Source organism: Salvelinus alpinus, chromosome 12 (genome assembly GCF_045679555.1).
Source record: "Salvelinus alpinus chromosome 12, SLU_Salpinus.1, whole genome shotgun sequence".
Taxonomy (NCBI): Eukaryota; Metazoa; Chordata; class Actinopteri; order Salmoniformes; family Salmonidae; genus Salvelinus; species Salvelinus alpinus.
The window spans coordinates 7,799,983-7,827,859 of NC_092097.1; the positions used below are offsets into that span (position 1 = coordinate 7,799,983).

A 27,877-nucleotide genomic window follows, 5' to 3' on the forward strand; every position below is an offset into this window, starting at 1 on the left:
CGGCACCGCCAATGTAGGCCTAAATCCCTCATTACTGCCACGCACAGGTCGGAAGTCTACAACACCTCAATACATTGGAGGTGCCGAAGAGGAATTTTTTTGTTTGCTTGTACGTTTTTATTCAGAGCTTTTTTGAAAGTACATACTGGCTGTACCGGGAGTAAATGAAGATAGTTGCCCAGCGAAACTTCATATTTGGTGAGTAACAAAAGTATATTGACATTATAACGCTTGCAGAACTGTCTAACAGAGCCCCACAGCGGCGGTGCCATAATACCCATAAAACCCTGCGATCAAACGGGAAATGGTTTCATTCCTTTTCCCACCATAAATGTTTCCCATAGGGGATTTTTAGAAACACTTAAAATAAGGGCTCTGTTTCGTTTAGGTTTACCCTGGCATGAGGTTTTGATAACCATGTAAATCTATTGGACAAGGTTACTTATCAATATATTCGGGGCGGCAGGTAGCTTAATGGTTAGAGTGTGTGACCAGTACCCGAAAGGTTGCTGGATCAAGTCCCTGAGCTGACAAGGTACAAAGCTGTCGTTCTGTCCGAACAAGGCAGTTAACCCACTGTTCCCCAGTAGGCCGTCATTGTAAATAAGAATTTATTCTTAACTGACTTGCCTAGTTAAATAAAGGTTACATATTCGGCTCTATTTACTTTCATATTCGAAACTGCTACATTAAAGTAGACATCATGCAAGACTAAAAATCCCATAAAGCTCCTGCACATTGTCTGTCTCCAGCTAAAACCTTTGCTAAACAGGTATTGTGTCAATTCAAAACTTGCAGTTCACACAATTGCCAATTTATTCATTACTACATTTAGCTAACAATAGATTACCTTTGTCTCGTCCAGATCACTATGGTATTTGTAGTTCTTTGATAGCCACATTAGCAGCCAATTAGCATTTAATTTCTTTGTGGGTAAACAAAGCAAATATATTGCTTAAAATCACCTTGTCCTAGAGATATTTACATGGTTACATGCCTACACCAAAACACAGCTCTTATTTGAAGTGTTTCTGACATCCCCTATCGGAAAAACGGTTGGAACCATTTTCCTGTTTGATTGCTCGGTGTTATGGGTATTTTGACTCATACTGTGTACCTATGGGAGTTTAAATCATTGCTTCCTGTGTGTTTCCACTATTTTCCACAGCCACAAAGTAAACATTAATGGAACTAAAGTATGCTTTTTGGTCTTAATTTAAGGTTAGGCATAAGATAAGCAGTGCGGTTAAGGTTGGGTATAAAATTCGATTTTAAGAAGAGAAATGGTTGAAATAGGCAAGGTTTAGGACTTGGTGGCTGTGGTAACTACTGATGACCCCATGAGAAGAGACATAGTCTACTCATCGTCGCCACGTTCAAAACTACTGGGAACTCGGTAATCCCCAACTTCCGACTTCAGAGTGTTCAAGGAAAGTGGGAACTCTGGGGGAAGCTCAGACTGGGAAAAATCTTTAGAACGGTCATTCATCTTTCTAGACCACGTCACTGACGTCATGATTTGACTTAATTTTTTCAAGAGTTCCAAAAAGTTCTGGGACACTAAAGTCCATGGAGATTAAGAGCACCTCTTCCCAGCTGCCCACTGCACTGAGGCTAGGAAACACGGTCACCACCGATAAATCTGCGATAATTGAGAATTTCAATAAGCATTTTTCTATGGCCATGCTTTCCACCTGGCTACCCCTACCCTGGTCAACAGCCCTGTGCCTCCAACATCAACTTGCCCAATGCCTCCCTCATTTCTCCTCCACCCAAATCCAGATAGCTGATGTTCTGAAAGAACTGCCAAATCTGGACCCCTACAAATCAGCTGGGCTAGACAATCTGGACCCTCTCTTTCCAAAATTATCCGCTGAAATTGTTGCAACACCTATTACTAGCCTGTTCAACCTCTCTTTCGTATTGTCTGAGATCCCCAAAGATTGGAAAGCTGCCGTGGTCATCCCCCTCTTCAAAGGGGGAGACACTCTCGACCCAAACTGCTACAGACCTATTTCTATCCTACTCTGCTTCTCTAAGGTCTTCGAAAGCCAAGTTAAATAACCTGATCACCGACCATTTTGAATCCCACCGTACCACCTTCTCCGCTATGCAATCTGGTTTCCGAGCTGGTCATGGGTGCACCTCAGCCACTCTCAAGGTCCTAAATGATATCATAACCGCCATCGATAAGAGACAATACTGTACAGCTGTATTCATTGACCTGGCCAAGGCTTTCGACTCTGTCAATCACCACATTCTTATCGGCAGACTGAACAGCCTTGGTTTCTCAAATGACTGCCTCGCCTCGTTCACCAACTACTTCTCAGATAGAGTTCAGTGTGTCAAATCGGAGGGCCTGTTGTCCGGACCTCTGGCAGTCTCTATGGGGGTGCCACAGGGTTCAATCGGAAGGCCAACTCTTTTCTCTCTACATCAATGATGTCGTTCTTGCTGCTGGTGATTCTCTGATCCACCTCTACGCAGACGACACCATTCTGTATACATCTGGCCCTTCTTTGCACACTGTGTTAACTAACCTCCAGACGAGCTTCAATGCCATACAACTCTCCTTCCGTGGCCTCCAACTGCTCTTAAATGCAAGTCAAACTAAATGCATGCTCTTCAACCGATCGCTGCCCACACCTGCCCGCCCCTCCAGCATCACTACTCTGGACGGTTCTGACTTAGAATATGTGGACAACTACAAATACCTAGGTGGCTGGTTAGACTGTAAACTCTCCTTCCAGACTCACATTAAGCATCTCCAATCCAAAATTAAATCTAGAATCGGCTTCCTATTTCACAACAAAGCATCCTTCACTCATGCTGCCAAACATACCCTCGTAAAACGGACTATCCTACCGATCCTTGACTTAGGCGATATCATTTACAAAATAGCCTCCAACACTCTACACAGCAAATTGGATGCAGTCTATCACAGTGCCATCCGTTTTGTCACCAAAGCCCAATATACTACCCACCATTGCGACCTTGTATGCTCTTGTTGGCTGGCCCTCGCTTCATATTCGTCGCCAAACCCACTGGCTCCAGGTCATCCATAAGTCTTTGCTAGGTAAATTCCGCTGGAGACTCGTATCTCCCTCACTCACGCTTTAAGCACCAGCTGTCAGAGCAGCTCACAGATCACTGCACCTGTACATAGCCCATACAACTACCGTTATTTATTTTGCTCCTTTGCACCCCAGTATCTCTACTTGCATACTCCTCTTGTGCACATCTTTCACTCCAGTGTTTTAATTGCTATATTTGTAATTATTTTGCCACTATGGCCTATTTATTGCCTTACCTCCCTTATCCTACCTCATTTGCACACATTGTATATAGACTTTTTCTATTGTATTATTGACTGTGTTTGTTTATTACATGTGTAACTATGTGTTGTTGTTTGTGTCGCATTGCTTTGCTTTATTTTGGCCAGGTCGCAGTTGTAAATGAGAACTTGTTCTCAACTAGCCTACCTGGTTAAATAAAGGTGAAATAAAAACATTAAAAAAGTTGTTTTAAAAGCATCATAACGCACAGACACTGGGGCAAACTTGACCTACTGGCCTGTGTCTGTGCTTGAGCCTCTGAGAATCTGGGGTCATTAATTTATCCTAAAAGGCTGTGTCAAACATTGATTTCTCCAGTCAGTGCATACAAATAGTATAAAAGACTGTATCTTGACAATATACCTGAATAAAGCCTACTCCACAGGAGGTTGGTGGCACCTTAATTGGGGAGGATGGGCACGTGGTAATGGCTGGAGCGGAATAGGTGGAATGGTATCAAATACAACAAACACTTTGATGCCATTCCATTTGCTCCGTTCCAGCCATTATTGTGAGCCGTCCTCCCCTCAGCAGCCTCCACTGGCCTACTCTTGTGTTTGTTCTTGTCCTCAAGTAGGCTACGGAATTGTGAAATGACATCATAGTTAGAAATGTGACAGAGGACCAAGGGAAGTATACTGTACAATATATTGCACATGCAATGACTATTTAAACAGTATAACAATGGTGCCATCTACAATAGTTAAGAGACAATGTATCTAATCTGGAAAGAACGGCATTGACCACTCAAATTACAAACATGTTTTAATGGGTTTTCTGGGGGGGGGAAATGGCCCCAAAGGCACAATGCGTCTTTTATTGTTAGATTATACATATTTTTTGATTGGATTATATAATACAACCCCCCTTACTTCGAAGATAACATACAAAAATGCAATGCACAATTGGTAACCAAGGCCACAGTAAACCACCTATTAACCAAAAAAACTTTCCCACACCATTCAGATTATGATACATAAGATCTCATCATCAATGTCAACAAAAACACGTTTTCAACGGATGCATATGGCTTCCAATGAAAGTCAAAAAAATTAAACGACAAACAAAAATATGAATTATGATCATAGAAAAACCAAGGGCCTGTAAAAAAAGGTACAATTGAGACATCCGCTAGTAAAGATTAAGCAGTAATTTTAAGTCTAGCTTTTGAAGTATGACATTCAAATCCTGGTGTACTAAATCCACCATACAAAGTCTGATGTATGAATTCTTCTGACAGAAGCCCAGTGAACCATCCAAGGCAGAGACCATCCCCTATCTAGATCCATGGGATGACAGTTATCTTGTCTTTAGTATAAAGTTTAGCTCAGCAATACTTGTAACACCTCCATTGCCATGGCAAAGGATAAACACATGGCCCATAGCTCAGCCCAGCCCAGCCCTCCCACCATTAGTTTCAATATAAATAACAATCAATGGTCACACACCACAGCACAGAGAGGATAGGTCTTTTTAGAAACATAAAAGCTGTTTTTCATTGGCCAATGGCATTGACAAATTAAGAGTAGAATTTCTTGAGATAAGCTCATAAGATAAGAGATAGCTTTTGTTTTTATTGGTTACATTTACAAAAGAGAAACTTCTCTTACATCATGTAGGCCTACAATCAGACTAAATGTGAAATCCATCAATTGGGATTGCTCAAATGGGGAGATTGGATAAGAAAACCTGGAGTTCTTACATTAGTTGAACTCACCCTTACATTTGGTCAGTTACAATTTGGCAAGTTCTAATCGGGCGAATTCTCAAGCCATGTTTTTAAGAAAACAGTGTTGAATCCGCTCTAAGAGAACAGCTATAGTCTCTGTGCCGAGTTAAAGTTAATCACAAATATAAACACGTCCCCAAAATACTCCTATGTAACACATATTCCTGTAGCATCCACTGACTCACAGTAAAGAAACAGTTCATTTCAATATCAGAACTAAAGGCAGAAAATAAACATATATTTGTTGCTTCACCCTTTCTTGATATTTTAAGTGCACTGCAGCACATAGATGGGTTGTTGTCTAGACCCAATAAGCCAAGGGTTTCGAAACTGAATGCTCTGATCGTGCTATCCCCTTACTGTACATGTGGACTGCAGCCAAACGTGTAACCATTCATGACAACACATCAAGTGAAAACGAATAAGAGTTTCATCCATCTCTGTCCATAACACAATGTGCCTGGATAAGAAGCGTGCTTCAAGGATCTAGATAAGGGTGAACTGCATAGTAATGTTCCGTTTGCAATGAATTGATGCATGTACATCTGTGTGGTTTCTTTCGGTTTATTTAAAGACAAGAGGTAGTAAATAAGGCATACCAGAGAGGCTGGCAATCAATCAGTACTTGTCTTTGGAGAAAGGACGTTAGCCAAGTGCCTATCTAATTTATCAACACCACTCGGTAGGAAAGTTCTACTTTGATTATTTTGGGTTTGCTCCTCTTCGATGGTCCTTGTAGCTGTACCGTTCCAATCTATACACTTATTCCCATATTGCTTAGAGTGTGTTCCCTTGGAGACGACTCTCTTAAACCTTGTTACACCTTCTCATTCCCTCAGTGAAAACATCTCAAGCTACTGTACATTTTATTGTCATTACCAATATGACCCACTTGGCACATTTAAATATATGGTTAATAAGTTGCCTTTCCTGTCTGTTGAGACTTCATCCTTTTTCCTATTTTACCAAAACATGTGTGGAAGTATAAAATCTGTTCATGTCAGTTCATTCTAACGTCGTTTTGAATGTTTCTCGGCAGTTGAGCAGTCTGTGTGTACTGTACAGATTGTGTCACGCAGTACTTTGGAAGCCGATTCCCAAACCTCCCTGCAGAACGGTGGGTGGGTGGGTCAGTCTTTGACAAGCCTGTAGACGTGGTACTGTGCCCCGTGTTCACTCGTTGAGACCTCAAACACAAACGCTATACACAGCAAGGTCTCCTGAGTGTCACGGTTTGTCACCACCTGAAGGAGGAAGTGCGTCAAAATTAGATAAGAAACATGATCCAGCTATGGTCTTGCAGCAGGTGAAAGACAGTAAATATCATCAATCAATCAATTAGCAAAACAACATGAGGTCAAAAACACATCACCCAGCTATTGTCCTATGACCACGGTTGAAATATATCTTGTTAGTATATCAAAGTTAGTATCTTGCAATGCAGTATGTTACCTGAAGGATGGTAAAGTTTTCCAGAACACTATTCATCATGTATTTTTCTGGCAGGTGTTTGAGCTTGTGGATGAAGTTGATCATGTACTCGCACATGGGAGAGCGGTGGATCCTGTAGACACACTTCCCTCCTTCCATTCGGGCGTACTCCGTCTGAAATTCAGGCACAGAGATTTTAAAACCCTTACCCAAAACAGCAAACAATCTTAGTTGAAGTAAATACAGTTTACATACACTTAGGTTGGAGTTATTAAAGGTTGGAGTCATTAAAACTAGTTTTTCAACCACTCCACAAATTTCTTGCTAACAAACTATAGTTTTGGCAAGTCGGTTAGGACATCTACTTTGTGCATGACACAAGTAATTTTTCCCAACAATTGTTTACAGACAGATTATTGCACTTATAATTCACTATCACAATTCCAGTGGGTCAGAAGTTTACATACACTAAGTTGACTGTGCCTTTTAAACAGCTTGGAATATTCCAGAAAATGATGTCATGGCTTTAGAAGCTTCTAATAGGCTAATTGACATCATTTGAGTCAATTGGAGGTATACCTGTGGATGTATTTCAAGGCCTACCTTCAAACACAGTGCCTCTTTGCTTGACATCATGGGAAAATCAAAAGAAATCATCCAAGACCTCAGAAAAAAATGTGTGGACCTCCACAAGTCTGGTTCATCATTGGGAGCAATTTCCAAACGCCTGAAGGTACCACTTTCAACTGTACAAACAATAGTACGCAAGTATAAACACCATGGGACCACGCAGCCGCCATACCGCTCAGGAAGGAGACGCGTTCTGTCTCCTAGAGATGAACGTACTTTGGTGTGAAAAGTGCAAATCAATCCCAGAACAGCAGCAAAGGACCTTGTGAAGATGCTGGAGGAAATGGGTACAAAAGTATCCATATCCACAGTAAAACGAGTCCTATATTGACATAACCTGAAAGGCCTCTCAGCAAGGAAGAAGCCACTGCTCAAAAACCGCCATAAAAAAGCCAGACTATGGTTTGCAACTACACATGGGGACAAAGATCGTACTTTTTGGAGAAATATCCTATGGTCTGATAAAACAAAAATAGAACTGTTTGGCCATAATGACCATCGTTACGTTTGGAGGAAAAAGGTGGATGCTTGCAAGCCGAAGAACAACATCCCAACTGTGAAGCACGGGGGTGGCAGCATCATGTTGTGGGGGTGCTTTGCTGCAGGAGGGACTGGTGCACTTCACAAAATACATGGCATCATGAAGGAGGAAAAGTATCTGGTTATATTGAAGCAAAATCTCAAGACAGTCAGGAAGTTATAGCTTGGTCGCAAATGGTTCTCCAAATGGACAATTACCCCAAGCATACTTCCAAAGTTGTAGCAAAATGGCTTAAGGACAACAAAGTCAAGGTATTGGAGTGGCCATCACAAAGCCCTGACCTCAATCCTATAGAAAATTTGTGGGCAGAACTGAAAAAGCGTGTGCGAGCAAGGAGGCCTACAAACCTGACTCAGTTACACCAGCTCTGTCAGGAGGAATGGGCCAAAATTCACCCAACGTATTGTGGAAGGCTACCTAAAACGTTTGACCCAAGTTAAACAATTTAAAGGCAATGCTACCAAACACTAATTGAGTGTATGTAAACTTCTGACCCACTGGGAATGTGATGAAAGAAATAAAATCATTCTCTCTACTATTATTCTGACATTTCACATTCTTAAAATAAAATGGTGATCCTAACTGACATAAAACAGGGATTTTTTACTATTATTAAATGTCAGGAATTGTGAAACTGAGTTTAAATGTATTTGGCTAAGGTGTATGTAAACTTCTGACTTCAACTGTATAATGTATAGTTTGAGAGTAAATTGACACAATTTAATTCCCATTTCGTTTAACCTTAATCTAACCAGTTAAGTCATTTAAGTGCACCTCCTAATTTACCATGATGGCCTGACAGCTGTTTTTGTGACCATAATGCAGACCCAGTTGAAAATGGCCTTACCTCTACTTTCTCGACCACCTGTTTACCGAATGAGCAGACTTTGGTGGAGACGGTGATGGTCATGTTCTCAGAGCTGCTGTACTGGCTACTGACTCCATAGAAGGAGCCTGGGCCATCCTGCATGCCACTGCTGTTAAGATCCGCCTGCAGAGAGGGGACACACAGAACGAGTCAGATTAACGCTCAGCTAACAGGCCTAAACCCTCAAATAATGTATTTTTTCTTATTCTACTCTACTCTAGAATAATCAAACCACCAAAAGGGACTGTGTGACAGTGTAGGTTTAAATGTGTGAAAGATGTATTTTTCTGTTTTTCAATTATGTTTTCAATCCACACATTCCCCTGTAAAGCAGGGATTCTCAACTAGATTCAGCTGCAGGCCGATTTTTATTTTTTCTTGAGCTAATGGTCGGGGGGCCAACACAATTACAAATAATTTGTAGACTGCAAGAAGCCCAAACAGATAATATTTGACTAAAACAGATTTTCAAAATTCCGAGTGTACAAAACATTAGGAACACCTTCCTAATATCGAGTTGCACCCCCTTTTGCCCATAGAACAGCCTCAATTAATTGCGGCATGGACTCTACAAGGTGCCGAAAGCGTTCCACAGGGATGCTGGCCCATGTTGACTCCAGTGCTTCCCACAGTTGTGTCAAGTTGGCTGGATGTCCTTTGGGTGGATGACCTTTCTTGATACATACGGGAAACTGTTGAGCATGGCACCTACTACCATACCCTGTTCAAAGGCACCTACATCTTTTGTCTTGCCCATTCACCTTTTGAATGGCACACATACATAATCCATGTCTCAAGGCTTAAAAATTCTTCTTTAACCGATCTCTTCCCCTTCATCTACACTGATTGAAGGGGATTTAACAAGTGACATCAATAAGGGATCATAGCTTTCACCTGGATTCAACTTGGGGGACCAAACAAAACTACCCACAGGACAAATTCAGGTCGCCACAACCCTGCTGTAAAGCATTCAAGGTGAGGATCAAATAATAATAAAATAGATTTGTCAAACCAGCAGTAATAAATACAATAGTGAGAAAGATGATGTCATAATTACCCACCCAAAATTTGACTAGGAAAAAGGCATTCTGGGGGCCTTTCTCATAAAGCTCTTTGAGTCCGCCTTTCTTCTCTGGGAACTTGTCGTAGATCTGCCTGATGTCCACTGCCTCCAGCAGAGGGTCGCTGTAGGAGGGGTTGGTCTGACCAATGTGGACAAACAAGTGTTTGCTGTACTGCAGGGTGGAGAGAGGGAGAGAGAGAAAGATGGTCAGACCAGCTGCGATGACAGAAGTCTAGCTTGGCCATACTGAGTTAGTGCTAGACATAGTCTGGCTCGTCTGACTATGTGTACTGTAAAAACAAAGGCTTTTATCTGCAATTAGGACTGTTTGGTTAATGTGGTTGGGTGCTGTTGTTGGTTTGGTGACTCACGTTGTCAGGGTCCCTCTGCACCTCCATAAAGGCAGAGTACTCTAGCATCCGCAGCTTGGAGGAGGCGATGGTCCGGTCCTGCCACACGGGCACTGCCGTAGCAGCCGGGGGGAGGGGGGGAGCCAAGGGTTCATAGGCTTAGAGAGAGAGAGACAGAGGCAGTCCGGCTGAGGTCTCAGAAGATGTTTAATTTCTGCATTAATGTTAAGCACCAGATATATTGCTGATGTGTATGTTATATTGGGGCGGCAGGTAGCCTAGTGGTTAGAGCGTTGGCCCAAAACCCGAAAGGTTGCTGGATCGAATCCCCAAGCTGACAAGGTAAAAATCTGTCATTCAGCCCCTGAACAAGGCAGTTAACCCACTGTTCCCCGGTATGCTGTCATTGTAATTTGTTCTTAACTGACTTGCCTCGTTAAATATTTTATTTTTTAAATCGAGTTTCATTACTGCCAACTTGGGACTGGTCTCAGTTGTAAAACATATTTTCTGAAATCATGAAGCATGAATGAATGTAGATGAGAATCAAATTGGACTCTATACTCACTTGATATAGGTGGGGGGGCAGGGCCTGGTAGGTTTGGGTATGGGGACTGTGCAAAAGGTTTGATACTGAAAGAGATCGATCGTCACATCATTGTTACTATACATTTAGGAGTCAAACTTTTCAATATTCCTTATCCAACTCTTATTTGAAAAAAACACATTTCCAAAAGTGAAATTCCATGTGAAACCTGGTTATGCTAGTGGCATGTGGCTTTGGGCTTCATTGGCATGTCAGACAGATGTGGATTCACAGTGTTATGACTAGTGTCTCAACATAGGCATGTGTCTGTGGCTGCACCAGCTAGGTGTAAGTCCACCTCTGCTTAACTCTGTCATATTGCACTACGCCATACACTTAGTGATGCTATTTACATACTCTGATTGACTGATTGATCGATTAATTTGATAGATGTTTGTTGTCCTTCATGAGGACATTCTCTGCTCATTTGTGACACTCATCATTTCAGAGGGATGCTTGAGAGTGTCACACCAACGTTCCCAATGGGCCAATTCCGTACAAATCCATATGCTTTTTCTGTGTGCAAGTAATGCTTTGAAGTCAATGGAAGAGTTTCTTTAAATTTGGAATGACAAACATGAATATGGAAGTTAGGTGATGTCAGGGACTGATTCTGCTGCCAGTTTGTCTTGAAATCGCCTTTTTGTGTGACGTTTTTACATCACAAATGGCTTTGTGATTTACATTCCAAATGGTCAGAACGGAACGACGTTCCAGACAAATCCAGCATTGGGATTGGTCTTCTCGCTCTCAGACGTGAAGCTGGCTGTGGCCTGGTTGTCGAATGAGAGCAGGATGCATACTGAAGCAGAGTTAGTGCTGCCTTGTGCTATAGCTAGACCAGGAAGGAACTTACGCATAGCTGTTGCGGCCAAGCCCAGGAATCCTTCCCGGGTTGAGCTCTAGAAGCAGCCTGATGTGCACAAATGTGATCCGTTAAACGTGCCAAAGAGAACCCACCACTCCACTCACACCAAGTGTCAATCAATCAATCAATCGCACAGTCCAAACATACAACCTGAACCTGTCACTCAACAGATAGTTAAGTCATACTCACTCCTGAGAGGGGCCAGGTTGTCCTGGGATAGGGCCTGGCCAAAACTGTAAGGTGAAGATGACAGAATCAGTTGCTCAGGTAATGTACTTTACTGTACTGTTTTCAGATAGCCTACATCAATTACTAGTATAACAATAATGTTTAAATACTTGTAAATAGTGTCAATGCAGAGAGAGCAAACATTGAAATCTCAAACCCAGTGTAGAAGGGCTCACCCTGGCTTGCGGGGGGTAGGGAGAATGGGGCAGCGGGGGTAGCTGGCTCTTGATCAGGCTCGGTGACACAATCTGAGCAGACGACAGTGCTGCCATGTTCTGGAGGGCCTTGTCTTTAGACGCCTGGTCCTGTGGACGAGAAGGGAGAGGTGAGATGCACCACTAGGGGGCAGTCTAATACCTAGTACATACACTGAGTGTGCAAAACATTAAGGACACCTTTTCTAATATTGAGTTGATTTAAAAAGTGACATCCAATAAAGGATCATAGCTTTCACAGGTATTCACCTGGTCGGACTGTCATGGAAAGAGCAGGTGTTCTTAATGTTTTGTACACTGACGTGACATAACTACTAGGTTACTCACAGTGCCCCAGAGAAACACAGTTGGTTTAATAGTCATACAAAAACAACAGTTACAACTAAACTCAGCAAAAAAAGAAACGTCCTCTCACTGTCAACTATTTTCAGCAAACTTAACATGTGTAAATATTTGTATGAACATAATACTCAACAACTGAGACATAAACTGAACAAGTTCCACAGACATGTGACTAACAGAAAGGGAATAATGTGTCTCTGAATAAAGGGGAGGGGGTCAAAATCAAAAGTAACAGTCAGTATCTGGTGTGGCCACCAGCTGCATTAAGTATTGCAGTGCATCTCCTCCTCATGGACCACCAGATTTGCCAGTTCTTGCTGTGAGATGTTACCCCACTCTTCCACCAAGGCACCTGCAAGTTCCTGGACATTTCTGGGGGTAATGGCCCTAGCCCTCACCCTCCGATCCAACAGGTCCCAGAGGTGCTCTATGGGATTGAGATCCGGGCTCTTCGCTGGCCATGGCAGAACACTGACATTCCTGTCTTGCAGGAAATCACGCACAGAACGAGCAGTATGGCTGGGGGCATTGTCAGGATGAGCCTGCAGGAAGGGTACCACATGAGGGAGGAGGATGTCTTCCCTGTAACGCACAGTGTTGAGATTGCCTGCAATGACAACAAGCTCAGTCCGATGATGCTGTGACACACCACCCCAGACGATGACGGACCCTCCACCCAAAAATCGATCCCGCTCCAGAGTACAGGCTCATTCCTTCGACGACAAAAGTGAATCCGACCATCACCCCCTGTGAGACAAAACCGTGACTCGTCAGTGAAGAGCACTTTTTGCCAGTCCTGTCTGGTCCAGCGACGGTGGGTTTGTGCCCATAGGTGACGTTGTTGCCGGTGATGTCTGGTGAGGACCTGCCTTACAACAGGCCTACAAGCCCTCAGTCCTCACTCTCTCAGCCTATTGTGGACAGTCTGAGCACTGTTGGAGGGATTGTGCGTTCCTGGTGTAACTCTGGCAGTTGTTGTTGCCATCCTGTATCTGTCCCGCAGGTATGATGTTCGGATGTACCGATCCTGTGCAGTTGTTGTTACATGTGGTCTGCCACTGCGAGGACGATCTGCTGTCCGTCCTGTCTCCCTGTACCGCTGTCTTAGGCGTCTCACAGTACAGACATTGCAATTTATTGCCCTGGCCACAGTCCTTATGCCTCCTCGCAGCATGCCTAAGGCACGTTCACACAGATGAGCACGGACCCTGGGCATCTTTCTTTTGGTGTTTTTCCAGTCAGTAGAAAGGCCTCTTTAGTGTCCTATGTTTTCAGAACTGTGACCTTAATTGCCTACTGTCTGTAAGCTGTTAGTGTCTTAGACCGTTCCATAGGTGCATGTTCATTAATTGTTTATGGTTCATTGAACAAGCATGGGGAAACAATGTTTAAACCCTTTACAATGAAGATCTGTGAAGTTATTTGGATTTTTACAAATTATCTTTGAAAGACGGGGTCCTGAAAAAGGGACGTTTCTTTTTTTGTGCTCAGTTTATTACTACTATCACAACATTTTATACTGTAATCTAAAATATCGGAGCTTTTTATGTACTCTCATTAGGCTCTTAAAGAAACATACAACACATCTGAGTCTTCGAAAAGGAACACTGCAGCAACTACGTTTTGGAGTACTACTTGGCCACAGTAATTGAAAAGAAGCCGTGAAGAGAACCTCTATACACTGGTATGATTAATTGTACCGTTCAACAATGAGCAGATGAAAAAGCTTTCAAGCCACGTAATCAAACAGAACATTCCAGGAGTCACATGATTCTAATTTAGTCGAGACCTCGAATGAAAACATCCTTCAGAAAGCGTTTGTCTCTGAGGAGATCTGGTTGACGCCACCACTCTCATTATGGAAAAAGACAGAATAGAAAATACGACTGCAATAGAAAAAAATCCTCTGTTTCATAACACAGACGTAAATGGCTGCATTGACAAATACACTGCACTGTATTTGGTCAGATTGCAATTGATTTGTCTGGAATGTTCTGCTGATTGTAATTGCCAGAGATATAAAAATAAAAAAAATCAAGCGTAGATGGTTATGGTTAAGCTTGGCATGTTTGTACCTGTACATTCAAGAGCATTTGGCCCTACTTGTATGTTTACCCCAACAATAATGCTTAAAACGTCACTTTCGGTGTGCGTCTCACAACTTACATAGATCCAGTATCTGACACTATAGCAATATCACGGAACTAGTGTCACGGCACAGAGGGGACAGTTAAGTTGCACTACACTCCCCACGATTATTTGGTATGGGAGCTAAATAATAATTAAAGTGATGTCAGAAATAAAGAGAGAGAGGGGGGGGGGGTAAAGTGGATCTGAAAGGCCAACGCCTTTTGGTGTAGTTGCACAGGGATGAGAATTTGACATTTCCTAGGGTGAGAAACAGCATATCCTACATTAGCCTTGTTGGGTAGTATTACTACATGTCTTGAAATAGGAATGAAATGTGTGTGTAAAAGCAGAAGAAAGCTGACCTAAAGGGGTTTCAAATGCAAAATCTTCAGTGTAAACAAAGTCAAATGAAAGTTACAAAACATGTGGAACAGGTAGTGGTGATTTGCATTAATTAATTTGTTCATTCATTCGGTAGTGGTGATTTGCAGTGCAGTATAATTAAGCAATAAGGCCCAAGAGGGTGTGTTATATGGCCAATATACCATAGCTAAGGGATGTTCTTAGGTTACGACGCAACGCGGAGTGCCTGGACACAGCCCTTATCTGTGGTATATTGCCAATATACCACAAACCCCCGAGGTGCCTTATTGCTATTATAAACTGGTTACCAATGTGATAAGGAGCAGTAAAAATAAATGTTTTGTCATACCCATGGTCTACGGTCTGATATACCATGGCTGTCAGCCAATCAGCATTCAGGGCTTGAACCACCCAGTTTATAACTGACTATAGACTCCGGCCAGATAGAGGAACACGGGCAACGTTTGTTTTCTCTACAATATTACAATGTACTGTGATGATTCTAGCACTAAATGGTGTAAGTGCATCCCTAGGTTAAGTAGTACAGTATACATTGGTGGTGGATGGGGTCTTATAATATAAAGCTCCCTGAACCTATGTGCTACAAATGCTTTGCCTCAGAATTAGACAAGAAAATCACAGTGAAATGAATTCCAATATTATCTAAGTGATGCTCAATGGAATCAAAGCGTGATGTTTATCTGAATGAGGGGGAGATGCCTTAACGTTCTCTTGGATCACAATAGCCTATGGACATGGAACTGACATGAAATGTTTGCTAATGCTGCTGCAAACCTATCCTTGTGTTTACGTATTTAGCAGACACTGAACAAGCGTTACAAAGAAGGCCTGGCTTGTGAGAGGAAAGTATATCTCAGAAGACGCAGCCCTCGGAGAAGCAGAATCCCCCTGCACAAGCAAGCTGCTCAGTGTTTATAGCACAATCAGGTACGATGCACAGCAATGTGGTTCCAAGCACACACATTCCCGATTTTCCCTAAGCATTTCTTTATTATGGGATAGCAGTGGGGTTGGGTTGCCATGCCAGCAGAGGGCATTAGCAGAGTGGACGATGCACTGGCACCGCCAAGCAGGGGGGAAGCAAATCACAAAAGTCAAATCCACTTACCAAATTCATGGCCTGAATCAAAGGAAAGAGAAACGATTAGTATACACATCTAACTGCATATACCTAAACGGATATGCTGATAAACTATGGGCTTGCTTATAGGCTGTGTCAGTACATACTAAATACAGGCAATAATAAAGTTCAAGATGTACTGTAGGCCACTAGGATGTTGAAATAAAAATGTTCTTAGCCCTGAAGAAAAGTTTGGTGACACTAACTAAAAGACAACAGGTAGAATGCATTATGATGCACTCAAATGCATTATAAGACTTCATAATGACTTGGTATCATCTCCTTCTGAGCCTGTTGAATGTATATATATATATATATTTTTCCCATACAAAGGCAGAACATAGTACGAGTTAATAACAAAACATCATAAGCACTTATAACAAGTAATCATTTATTATATATTTTGGTTCTTAGTTTGCGAGCTGCAGATATTTCACATCAGTAAACTCAATACAAAGACTAGAGCAGAACACGATACCAACTATGGCATTGCTTACATGGTTATAGCTAAATAACCTAGAAGGAGCCATGAATAATACAAGGGAAAGCAACATCAAAGGGGAGCTGAATTTAACTATGGGACAGGAACTACGCAAGTAGGGACAATAATGTAGGTAATATCCCCCTCATGGGAAAAAAAAAATGTCAGAACATTGGGGTGGTTAAAATAATGGGGGCTCGCTATCTTATCAGATTCCCTCTACTAGATACGGTCAACTAGAATACCTCCTAAGTCTTACTAAATAGAGAAGTCTAAAGGTCCAATAAACTTCCAATAAAGGCAAATGGTGAACTACCAATTGCATTTTTGCTAAATTATTCATTTAATACACTTTAACACAATTTCCTCAGACACATTATTGTATTTTTTTATTTATTTAACCTTTATTTAACTAGGCAAGTCAGTTAAGAACAAAATCTTATTTACAATGGCCTACCAGTGAACAGTGGGTTAACTACCTTGTTCAGGAGCTGAACGACAGATTTTAAACCTTGTCAGCTCGGGGATTCGATCCAGCAACCTTTCGGTTACTGGCCCAACACTCTAACCCCAAAACGTTGATTCACTTTGTGTTATGTTTGCAGTTGGTTGAGGGATAGATTAAAGACCTAGAGTTGGATGAGGATTGATATAACAAACACCTGCCTGCTATCCTCCAATGGACGAAAGGCAAGTGGCATATATTCTGCCATATATATATTAGAAACATCAAACTCAAAGGATGATCAGGTTTGAGGAATAGGTTACACTCAATATGGTCTAGAAGTAGAAGTGGAATAGAAGTATACCGCTAACACAGTTGTTCTTAGCATACTGCTCTAGTAGTGTAAACACACATGCCGGTTTCAATATAACATTTAGCTCTAGGTCTTTGCATACAGTTGGAGTAGTTAACTCTCATACAGGAGGACATTCCGATAGATCCAATGGAGATTGGGGTCAGAGAGGAGAGAAGGGTTGAAGGCAGAGGAAGAGCTGAGGATAGCCTATCGGCAGAAGCATGGCTGGCATAGGTACAGTAGGGACAGACGTGGAGCTGTAGCGACAAGGCCATCATGTGCCAACACCTTTCACCATAGACCGATCATACTGCTCACAGCATTGCTCTAGGCTACACCACAGGCTGAGGTACTGTATACATGACAAGCAGTAGACTGAAGCCGGCTCATGCTATAATATCATTTCTTTACAGCTTTGTACTGTACTAAATGTTGAGATGTATTTCAATGGTCAAAAGATGACCATGTTGTTAGCCTGTAGCTCTCTGTGCCGTGCATGCATGGTAGCTACTAGCTTTAGCATGGTAGCTACTAGCTTTAGCATGGTAGCTACTAGCTTTAGCATGGTAGCTACTAGCTTTAGCTAAGTTCACTATTCTCTCCCAAACACGTTAGCCTATATGATGAGTCATGCAGTGACCTCAAGCCCATACACCCCTATGCAGACTGAGAGTCTCGTACTGTACTGTTTGCCACTGCTGGTATTTTCTATTCATGGAGCACCAATCCATGTATGGCTGTAATAGGAACTAAAGTGCACAACATGTAGCTAATTGGTTAGCGCAAAGCAAAGCCTTGACCAGCCCCGTCCTGCCCAGCCCGCAGAGAAGCGCATACCTTCAGCTTTGACTGGATCTCGCGAGATTTTCTCCGGGCGAGAACTTGCAAATGGCTAGAAACCTGCAGAGGAGAAGAGCCAAGAGGGAAAGAGAAAAGGAGACAGAGAGAAGAGAAGAGAAGAGAGGCCATAACCAAAGAGGAAAGAGACGCCCAGTCACAGTTGGCTGGAGGCCCGTTCGGTAGCACCTACCTTGATACCCGCTTGGTATTCTCGAACTTTCTTCCGTGCTAACACCTGTATGTGACTAGATACCTAAAGGGGTGCGAGACAGTTTTAAACATCATAGAGCATGCATACACAGATGCATGCCTGCTCGCGCGCGCGCACGCACAAACAATATTATACAGATACTCAAACATTAAATTAATGCAATTCACACGCTACTTAAAAAAAATATATACACATTACTTATATATATATAGATTTGATTTGTGTTGGATGGTATTAACTGTCTTTAATACAAAAGACAGTCAAATCTAATTTCTACAAACTAAAAGTACTCAATTGGCCGAGTTCTTACTGCAAAACATATTTGTTTAGTTCCCAGTTCCTAAATGTTAAAGCTGTAGTATATCTAACATGTCTTGTAGTTTCTCCAGCCTTAAGACTTCTAACAATAAATTGAGGTAAAATGAAGTCATTATAAATGTTTGAGTCTGAATGGTTAATTGTTTTATCAGCCTATTGCTCTAAAATAAAAATCTAATATTGATACCTGTTTTCTTGTGCGGGTTTTGCCTGTCCTCAGCTTGATGTACCTGGCTATCAACTCATTGCGACCTGGAATAGGGAGTAGAAGAATTTCATGAAAAATACAGCATGCAAAAGAGACAAATCGGATTCACACATTTAGGCATTCATTTATGAAACATTGGCTTTTCTAGAGCTGGTACACAAATAATCAAGGAGTGGGCACTGATCTATGATCAGCTAAGCATTTTCCACCCTAGGTTGTTCAGATTTGGAAAGAAAAGACTGATCCTAGATCTGTGTCTATGTGCAACTTTTCTCATGGCTCCGGATAAAAGTTGCCCATGATTCTACACAACAAACACATGGTGGAGCTAAAGGTATGCTGCTAAATATCTACAGGGGCTGAACAAAATACTAGGTGAAGCACACCATTCATCTCCCAAAAGGTGGTTCTTAGGAACACACAGATTACACAACCTTTCAGTCAGTGGGTGAACATTCCTATATACCACTGACACTGGGACATGGCTAGCATTTCTTTTTTTTTTAAAGAGGCATATAATACAACTGCAATTGACTGTTTCAACAGCTTTTTTTCATTTCATTAGCGTGTTTGACTTTTAGATCATGGGGTCACATAATTACAGACGCAGTACTTGAAAAACATGTTTGTTCTCTCTCTTTTTATTGTAACATCTACACTCGACATTCTGCACAAACAGGTCGGCAGAGAAGTGCCTTCTATTCTTGGCTTTAAAGGCTTTAGTCCTGACAGATGATAGGGGCTTCAAAAGGGTTACTTTTACTTGAATGCGACTTCTCTGGGTGTTTTTTTTTTAAATGAGAGAGCAACAGAACAATGGAATCTGTCAATGCTCTAAGCAATTAGTATTTACCAGCCTTGTCTGGTCATGTTTGTTGGATTTGCCCGGTACAGTTTGTATCTTTGGCCTAGGTAGGGAAGTCTGCATTTCAAAACATCTAATTTTGACATTTGCTGATTGGTAAGATAAATTATTGGAATTTTCCCCAAGAGGGTCGATGTGAATGTGCATCAGTGTGTGTATGTGAAAGAAGTAGAGGTAAATAGAGGAAAAAAGAGAGAAAGAGAGACAACAGCTGCACCATCATGAATAATGACTCTCTCAGAGTAACTGAGAGCCAGCCATGAGTTCATTACACTTCTCTCTAAAACACACACACACACAGTCCAGGTTATGAACAAAGGACAGCTAAAGCCTCACATTATCGCAAACCAAGGATAAAAAAAGCCCTGTGACAGGCCAGGCCAACTGACTTCAGACAGCACCGCAGACATAATGACAGGAGAAAAGCTAACATTGTGCCTTTTTCACACACTCCTTGGCCCTTGGCCTCCTTTAGGCTCTGCTCTGCTCTGCTTGGTGTAATTACTCTCTCTCTCTGCCTCTGTCTCCCTCTCTCTCTCCAATGCGCTTAGCTGAGCAGGCCTCTCTCGCTCTCTCTCCAATGAGCTGAGCAGGCCTCTCTCTCTCCAACCTCTCACTCTCTTTCCATTGAGCTGAGCTTAGCTGAGCAGGCCTCTCTCTATCTTCCTCTCTCTCGCCATTGAGCTGCCTGGCCTGCCGATACTGAACTGCAGCAGTCAGCCAGTCAGATAGCCAGCCGGCCAGCCCGCTGCCTCTCCCCCAGGCCCAGGAGGGACACGCCTGCCCCAGCGCCTCCGCATTCTTAGCATATTCCTCCCAGCTTGTCACATCTGTGCTAGCCAGTCTGATTGGCCAGGGCCCTGCGAGCGCAGCCAGTGCCTGTAAGGACTGCGGACACACACATGCACACAGCGCTAAGCTAATGGGCTTCACGTCCAAGGGTTGGTTGGCAGGGCTGTAGGAGAGGGTGGGGTGAGGGGACGGTATTGGAGCGGGAGGTATGGGGTGGTGGGGGGGGGGGGGGGGGGCGGCGGCAGCTGAGGGGATAATTCTGGAAGGAGACACAAAGCCATAACTGTTTTTGCCAAAAACTGCCACCTGGCATCAAGGCTGCCCACACGCCACACACCCCTCACTTCCCAAAACAACCCATGTGTGTGACCCCTTACCCAACGGACAGTAACACCTGCCACTGACCGTCGCAGTCAGGAGGTGGGAGAGAACAATTATAACCCCCTGGCCTGGCCCACTGACCCCTACTCTCCTTAGCCCAACTGCTACTCTCAATCTCCTGGACTGAGGGAGCAGTGGAACTAACTAACATGCTGACCAAACCGGGTGCGTCCGCGTGCGCCATCGTGTGCATGTTGATTTTGTCTATCCCCACCAGGTGCGTTCATGACACGCAGGTTAAAGTACCAAAAACCAACCGAACCAACTATATTATTTGGGGACAGATCGAAACACACACGACTGTTGCTAGGTAATTTGTCCTGGGAGATAAACATTGGGTTGTTGTTTTATCTGAAACGAATATGTTCCCCTTTTTTTTGCTGGATCTTTGTAGAATCTGTACCAATATAGTCATACAAAATCATGTGTTCTCTACTCTGACAATTAATCCACAGTTTTTAGTTAATTTGATTAATCTCTCCTTGTTCATCTTTGTTCTTCTTCTGTGGATTTTATATAGCGGTAGGCAACCAACTTTAAGGTGTGGACCTTGTTCATCTTTCAATCACCCACATGGCTATATTCTCATAAAAAGCAATGAGTTGATGGGAGAGGCAGGACTTGCAGCACGTCAAGCGTCTAAAGTAGAGCCTGGCTACACAGACACGCGCGAGCAGTTTGGATGAAATGATTGAATAACATGCATGTATACATTTTATTTTTCAAAGCTTACGTACACAACGCGACCGGTGTGGTCAGTATGTAATTGCTTCTAAAAATCTGTGCCATCCGTACTGAATACAGATTGTCCGCACAAAAATAACGGGACTTGAGCTTAATTTACAGAGGCTGTTCTAAGAAATGTTGTGTTCTGTGTGTCTTCATTAAATGTTGTAACTAACTTGGGTTGAAAACCATGGAATAAGCTTGTCTTTTGCCTGGCCTGACATGACTATTGCAAAGTAGAAGATTGGGGCGTTTGAGAGGCAGGCTGGCTAAGCCTGTTCAGACTAGACAGAGGGGTCAGCTAGGCGGAAGGGAAGGGGCCTCCTAGGCCCCAAGTCAGGTGGTGGACAGGTTGGCACACACCACACACAGAGGATGGACTTTTTGTACATCTTCCTCTCTCTCCTTCCTATCTCTATCGCATCTCCCCCCACTCTTCCTCACCCTGTTTACCATCACCTCTCTCTATCTCTCTGTCGCTCTCTCAGATTGCTCAACACCCACTCGTGCAGTTTGCAGAGCCCCGCAGGCTGACTTTGCTGTGCTTAACCTCTTCCCTGCCAGGACACGCCTATCCTTTTCTTTCACAGCCTGTCCACTGGAATTTTCCACTTCCACACTGAGATGGGGAGCGGAGGTAACTCACTGCTACACTGTCCCTCCCTCCCTCCTGCTGTCTCTTATCAAGCTCGCTCTCTCTCGTTCCATAACTCTCTCCCACCTTTCACATTGAGGTAATACTCAATTGCTAACTATACTGTTCGGCCATCACAGAGAACATGCCTGACATTTCAGCTAGAGGCTAACAGGGAAACACTCTCAGCCATCACACGCTTCTCTCCTCTCCCATCTATCAAACTGATGCACAGTATAGAATACTCATCCACCCACTGCAGCTTATATTACTCTGTCCTTCTACTAACTCTGTGCATGCAATGAACCCATCGCTCATTCCTGGCAACTCACAAAGGTCACTAAGAGACATGAGCTTCCCTCCAGCGCCCCATTTGCTGTTTTTTCCCCTTACCCAGAGTGCATTGCAGCTGTGACAGCTGCCGGGCTCGGCGAGGCGGAGGTGTGCTCAGGGCTTGGCAACGTCTTCCTCCAGCGATAACACAGGTGAACAACATGTCAGCAGTGCCCCGCCACAAAACAAGACAGGCTGCATTTATTTGACACACACTCATCCACAAAAGATCCCTGTCTTCCACCTGTCTGTCCCCTTAAAACCCGCTGGGTGCTCAGTTGCCCCAATAGACACAGACACATGGCCTGGCATCTATGTTCCTACCATTTTGGGGGTTTTCCACTTATTTATTTTTTATTTTTTTAATTCCACATTCTATTTTCCATTTCAAGGTCATCTGACATTCTGACCATTGAGGAAATCTGGTCAATTCTGAGCGCCACATGATACCCGGGGTTAATAGTCATCACGGAATACCAAGGTTTCCCACAAGAACATTCCTTGTGGAAAAATCCAGATATAATTCCCAATGGTAGGGATAATGATGACTTGCTTGGTTTTGGAGGCCACGGTGTTAGGCTAGCAGCGCTCCCCCAGTCTGAGACTGTGAAGTAGAAAGCATTACACGCAGTGCAATCGTTAAAATTCCCCCGGCCTCACGTCAGGGTAGGATTTAGATGTCTGAGGTCATCGCCTTGTGGGACAGGGGCATGCCTCGGCACTGCCAGGAGGGCCTCAGATGACTGGATAGGGTGTTTACTGCACTGGGAAAAAGCAGGCACGGTTTTTGACCTCTACTGGGGGTCCTGACACTGTGCTGCAAAGGGAGGAAACACACTGTGGGGTTGACCTGCCACTTCTGTTGTACTCGTTTTCTGACAAACAATATTGAGCTATAGGCTCTGAACGCTCACTGTCCTGCCAAACCAGGAGAGGGGCCGCCATCTTGCTTTCCCATTAAAGTCTCTTCTTCAATAGACTCAAGGGGAAGGTCAATAGACAGACGGGTCAAACCATGGCAATGTTGTCAGAGCAAACTGTGCAGTTCTGCACTGCAATAAATGCATTATCGCTAATAGGCAATACATAAACAAATTCAGACACATGGAAGTGGTGCTAAACTGGTCCATTCTCATTCTAAAAACCTCTCACCAAGTAAGCCAAATATGAAATAGCATTTAGCCGCAGGTCCCTCTGACATATAGCCAAGTCACTGAATACGCTCATAAGCTAGCTAGCCATCCAGTCAAATCAGATATAGTTGAAATGACGTAAATGGAACTGGTGGCAGACTCAACACCACATCCCGCCAGGAGAGGCGAGCTAATCAGAGCTCTGGCCTTGTTTAGACCCCAGCCAGCTCAGCCTATGATACTGGTATGCTCTCTTATGTTCTTTGAAACAGACCAGAAACGCAGCTAGTACAGCGGCAGCTAGTACAGCAACAGACAGCACAGCGGCAGCTAGCACAGCGGCAGCTGAGTCATCTGAGGTATGTGCGTGTCTATCCACTAACATTAAAATCTCTCAGATCCCAAAGAATTAGATTCCTGACAGACGCATGCTAAAACATTCCATTTTACAACAGCAAGGACAGAAAAACAACACAGTCATGAAAAGAATCCCCTAAATATATAGTCCTGAAATACTTTCTGATAGAAGTCAATGGTGGATTTAAAAAGGTTGACAGTACAGGCTTTGATTAAACTCTGAGACATTAACAATAATTAAAGGACTTGCACAACTGGACTTGAGGAGGAGACCCGGCCTATATCATGCTGGTGAACATAACATTGTTCCCCAAACCAAAATATGTTTTGTGAGGAGAATGTGAAGTCAAACCCCCTGAATAAGCCTCATCTCAGCCCGTACCCCATGCATTTCCTGACGATTCACATTTAAATTTGTTTTAGGTCCTCCTTGGCTGTCTGATTCAAACCAGCAGCCCAGCCTGCCGAGGCCCTTTTTTCTCACCCATCGGAGGGAGAGAGTGGGAGATCAAAATAACTTGAGACAAATGCAGCCAGTTTCTAACACCTGGATCTTTCACGATTCTAACCAGCAAACTTGCCAATTCCTCCATCTGGATGCAGAGGAATTCAGCACTTAAATTGCTCTCTCCACCTGCGATTTAATGAAAATGCTGGTGGAGGAAATAGCTTAGACGCCTAAAGGACCTTGTGAAGGATTAAAACGCTTTTTGCAGTGTTTTTGTTTCCATGGTTTGATTTATGGTGTTGAGATAATCATTGCAATGCTGTCCAACTGGTTCAAGAAGCAGCAAAAGCTACTCTTGAGACCAGGTGAGCATAACTACTTAAGCACCATTACTGTTAGACTGACATGAGTCTAATGAATGGCACTTGGTTTTGCTGCATAAGTAGAGAGCAGGTTTTGCCATTGGTGGAAAAAGTACTAAATTGTCACACTTGAGTAAAAGTAAAGATACCTTAACAGAAAATGACTCAAGTAAAAGTGAAAGTCACCCAGTAAAATACTACTTGAGTAAAAGTAAAAAATATATACTTAAGTATACTTAGTATACTTATACTTAGTATACTTATACTTTTGCTACTACTTTAAGTTAATGTAATTGCTAAAATGTACTTAAGTATCAAAAGTATAAATAATTTCAAATTCCTTATATTAAGAAAACCAGGCAATTTTCCTGTCAAAAATGTAACGAGTACTTTTGGGTGTCAGGGAAAATGTAGGGAGTAAAAAGTACATTATTTTCTTTAGGAATGTAGAAGTAAAATAAAAAGTTGCTAAAATATATAAATAATACCCCCAAAAACGACTTAATAGTACTTTCAAGTATGTTTACACCACTGGGTTTTGTCACTTTCCTAATTCACAGTAGGCTGCAGATGTACTGTACTGGAGATGAGGAAGAGAAGAGCAATACATGATGGGTGGCATAGCCGGAGACGTCACAGACAGGTGATGAAAGAACCAGTTTTGAGCTCTAAGGAAAGCCAGGTGAAAACCAGGCTGAGGGGAGCTGCCTCTTGTGTCTTCTGGGTAGCTCAGCTCCACTGCTGTGTTCTAGTGAGACTGGAAGAACCAGCCCCTGGGTCAGTGGAAGACGAGCTCAGACTTGTTCTGTAGAGCACTCTCAGAAAGAAATGGGCTACATCTTAGCCTGTGACACAATCGTATGGGAGGGGCGGGGCGGGAAACATTGCTTTCTTTGCCTAAAGGATTGTGCAAGAACAACTAGAGCCTTAACATGACAGCCTTCTGTGGTTTTATTTGTATTTTTATTTCACCTTTATTTAACCAGGTAGGCTAGTTGAGAACAAGTCCTCATTTACAACTGCGACCTGGCCAAGATAAAGCAAAGCAGTGCGACAGAAACAACAACACAGAGTTACACATGGAATAAACAAGCGTACAGTCAATAACACAATAGAAAAAAAATAAAGTCTATACAGTGTGTGCAAATGGCACGAGGAGGTAAGTAGCAAAGTAATTACAATTTAGCAGATTAACACTGGAGTGGTATATGAGCAGATGATGGTGTGTAAGTAGTGATACTGGTGTGCAAAAGAGCAGCAAAGTAAATTAAAACAATATGTGGATGAGGTAGGTAGATTGGGTGGGCTATTTACAGATGGACTATGTACAGCCGCAGCGATCGGTTAGCTGCTCAGATAGCGAATGTTTAAAGTTAGTGAGGGAAATGTAAGTCTCTGTGGTGATCAGAATGATGAGAAGAAAATCCATTAACAGTAATAATGAACATCAAAGAAACATGTTTCTTTCTGTAGATTACAAACTGCTGAGGTGTTTTCCCTCCCTCACTCCAGAAGGGAATGGGATCCAAACTCATTGAGCCACAGGCGTTTTCAATGAATGAGCCAGAAAGGGATGCTGGGCAAATTAACACGTGGACTAAGTTTGGTGTGTGTGTGTGCCTGCACCAAATAGTACAGAAGTGCATAAATGACTTAATTTAAGCTTTTAGATACAGAACTAATTATGGTAGGTATAACTAGACAAATAAACTACTGAATCTGGTTTGGTTGACGACAAAGAAAGTCTCTTGAGAGGTAAAACATTAACAATGTGGCTGATGGAGCCAATGAAACCACAGAACCTTATTTTGGCATCTACATTGATGATGAAAAATGTTATCATAAATTTTTTTTACTGTCTGTTTGTGTGTATGTGTTTTACTCACCGTACATCTTGCCTTCGTCTGAGAGGATGATTTTCCTCCGTCCACAGGGGGGGTAGATGGCCAGGGCCTCCTGGAAGCTTTGCTCTATGTCTGGGCTCCACACCCCCTCGGCGTCCCCGTCCATGGCCTTGTCCAGCTCATCGTTCCCCTCGTCCAGCCCATCCCCCGGGCTACCGTTGGCACTCCACTCGTTGGACGCAATGGTGGCGGCTCACCCTGGGCCCGACCCCGAGCCCCACAGTCAGAGGATCTGGGCGAGAGAGAGACCTTCATTAACATTTATCAATTTAGTCATTTAGCACAGTAGTTGCCAAACTGTCCCCCCCCACCCCAAAAAAGAGGAACTCAGTCCAGCTTTCAACCTACTCTTGAAAGTTGTAATTTAGAATGCACAAGGTGCAATTTCAAAATTGGGTAGTGCATCATCAGTTTTCCTCATCATATCAGTCATTGCATACCTTAGAGAGCTACTTATAACTTGTCAGAAATGTCCAGATCAACTAGCCCATGTCAGCTAATGTTTTTTTGTATAGTTTTATTTAGCCCATAGATTTTGTTGTAATGTTTGAGTCATTAAAATATCACATGAATACACATTAGACATGGCAAAATGAAAAGTAGCTTTAAAACAGCAATATTTTCTCTGATCCCCATGACAAAAAGTGTAGAATTGCAGGAAATAAGCGTTAAACCTGGAAAATGTTCTCTCCGCCAACAAGAGGGGTATGAACAGTTTGTGTCAAGAACAGTGCTTGTGCCCATAGAAATAGACATAGTGCGCGCGCGCTTGCAGGTTTGACACTCTTATCCAGAGTGAATTACAGTAGTGAGGCATTCAGATTCATACTTTTTGGGGGGTATTTTCATTACGAAAAAGTACGAAAAGGGTATGTTGTAATCGTTGTCAACAACTTCACCGTCACCTTTAGCTGGCAAGTGCATTTCAAATTCTGCCTTATAAAGTAGTGTAGAATTGCAGGAAATAAGCTTTAAACCTGGTCTCAGCTGTCTGTTTTCATTGAAATCATAAAATCTGTACAAATAAACAATACAGCCACTAATTATTACCATTTCCTAGCCTTTGTCTCTAAAACTGCCAAATGAATTCAAGATATTCTATAAAAACCTAGTATAAAGAGCACACTAATCAGCAGTGGCCTCAAATAATTATTGTGGTTAGGGGACTGTGTCCCAATGTGGTTGGCTCATGACTAAGAGCAGGCCGAGATCTTAAGTATTTTTCAAGCTGCCTCTTCGGCATTGTATTGTTTCTGAAACGAGC

General features: G+C 42.8%; 1 protein-coding gene and 1 long non-coding RNA gene across 10 annotated transcripts; one reads left to right on the forward strand and one right to left on the reverse strand.

Annotated features, from left to right (window-relative positions):
- The first annotated feature begins 59 nt into the window (after positions 1–59).
- LOC139535417 (uncharacterized) lies at positions 60–27,656 on the forward strand. Of its 2 annotated transcripts, XR_011667124.1 has the most exons (3): positions 67–198; positions 15,499–15,627; positions 26,643–27,656. It is a non-coding gene; the product is annotated as an uncharacterized lncRNA (long non-coding RNA). The 2 variants fall into 2 exon arrangements; XR_011667125.1 differs by lacking the exon at positions 15,499–15,627 and having other exon boundaries at positions 60–198.
- On the reverse strand, positions 4,083–26,728 carry LOC139535414 (transcriptional enhancer factor TEF-5-like). Of its 8 annotated transcripts, XM_071334798.1 has the most exons (14): positions 26,596–26,728; positions 18,658–18,722; positions 18,132–18,194; positions 17,939–18,001; positions 15,809–15,820; positions 11,806–11,934; positions 11,591–11,634; positions 11,390–11,446; positions 10,516–10,580; positions 9,969–10,105; positions 9,596–9,769; positions 8,514–8,657; positions 6,517–6,669; positions 4,083–6,308 (listed from the first exon to the last, which is right to left on the reverse strand). In XM_071334798.1, exons 1-14 carry the CDS (start codon positions 26,717–26,719, stop codon positions 6,195–6,197), a joined length of 1,344 nt encoding a protein of 447 aa, XP_071190899.1. In that variant the 5' UTR covers positions 26,720–26,728; the 3' UTR covers positions 4,083–6,194. The 8 variants fall into 8 exon arrangements, with proteins under 8 accessions (XP_071190899.1, XP_071190903.1, XP_071190902.1 ...); XM_071334802.1 differs by lacking the exon at positions 18,132–18,194; XM_071334801.1 differs by lacking the exon at positions 17,939–18,001.
- Positions 27,657–27,877: the final 221 nt, after the last annotated feature.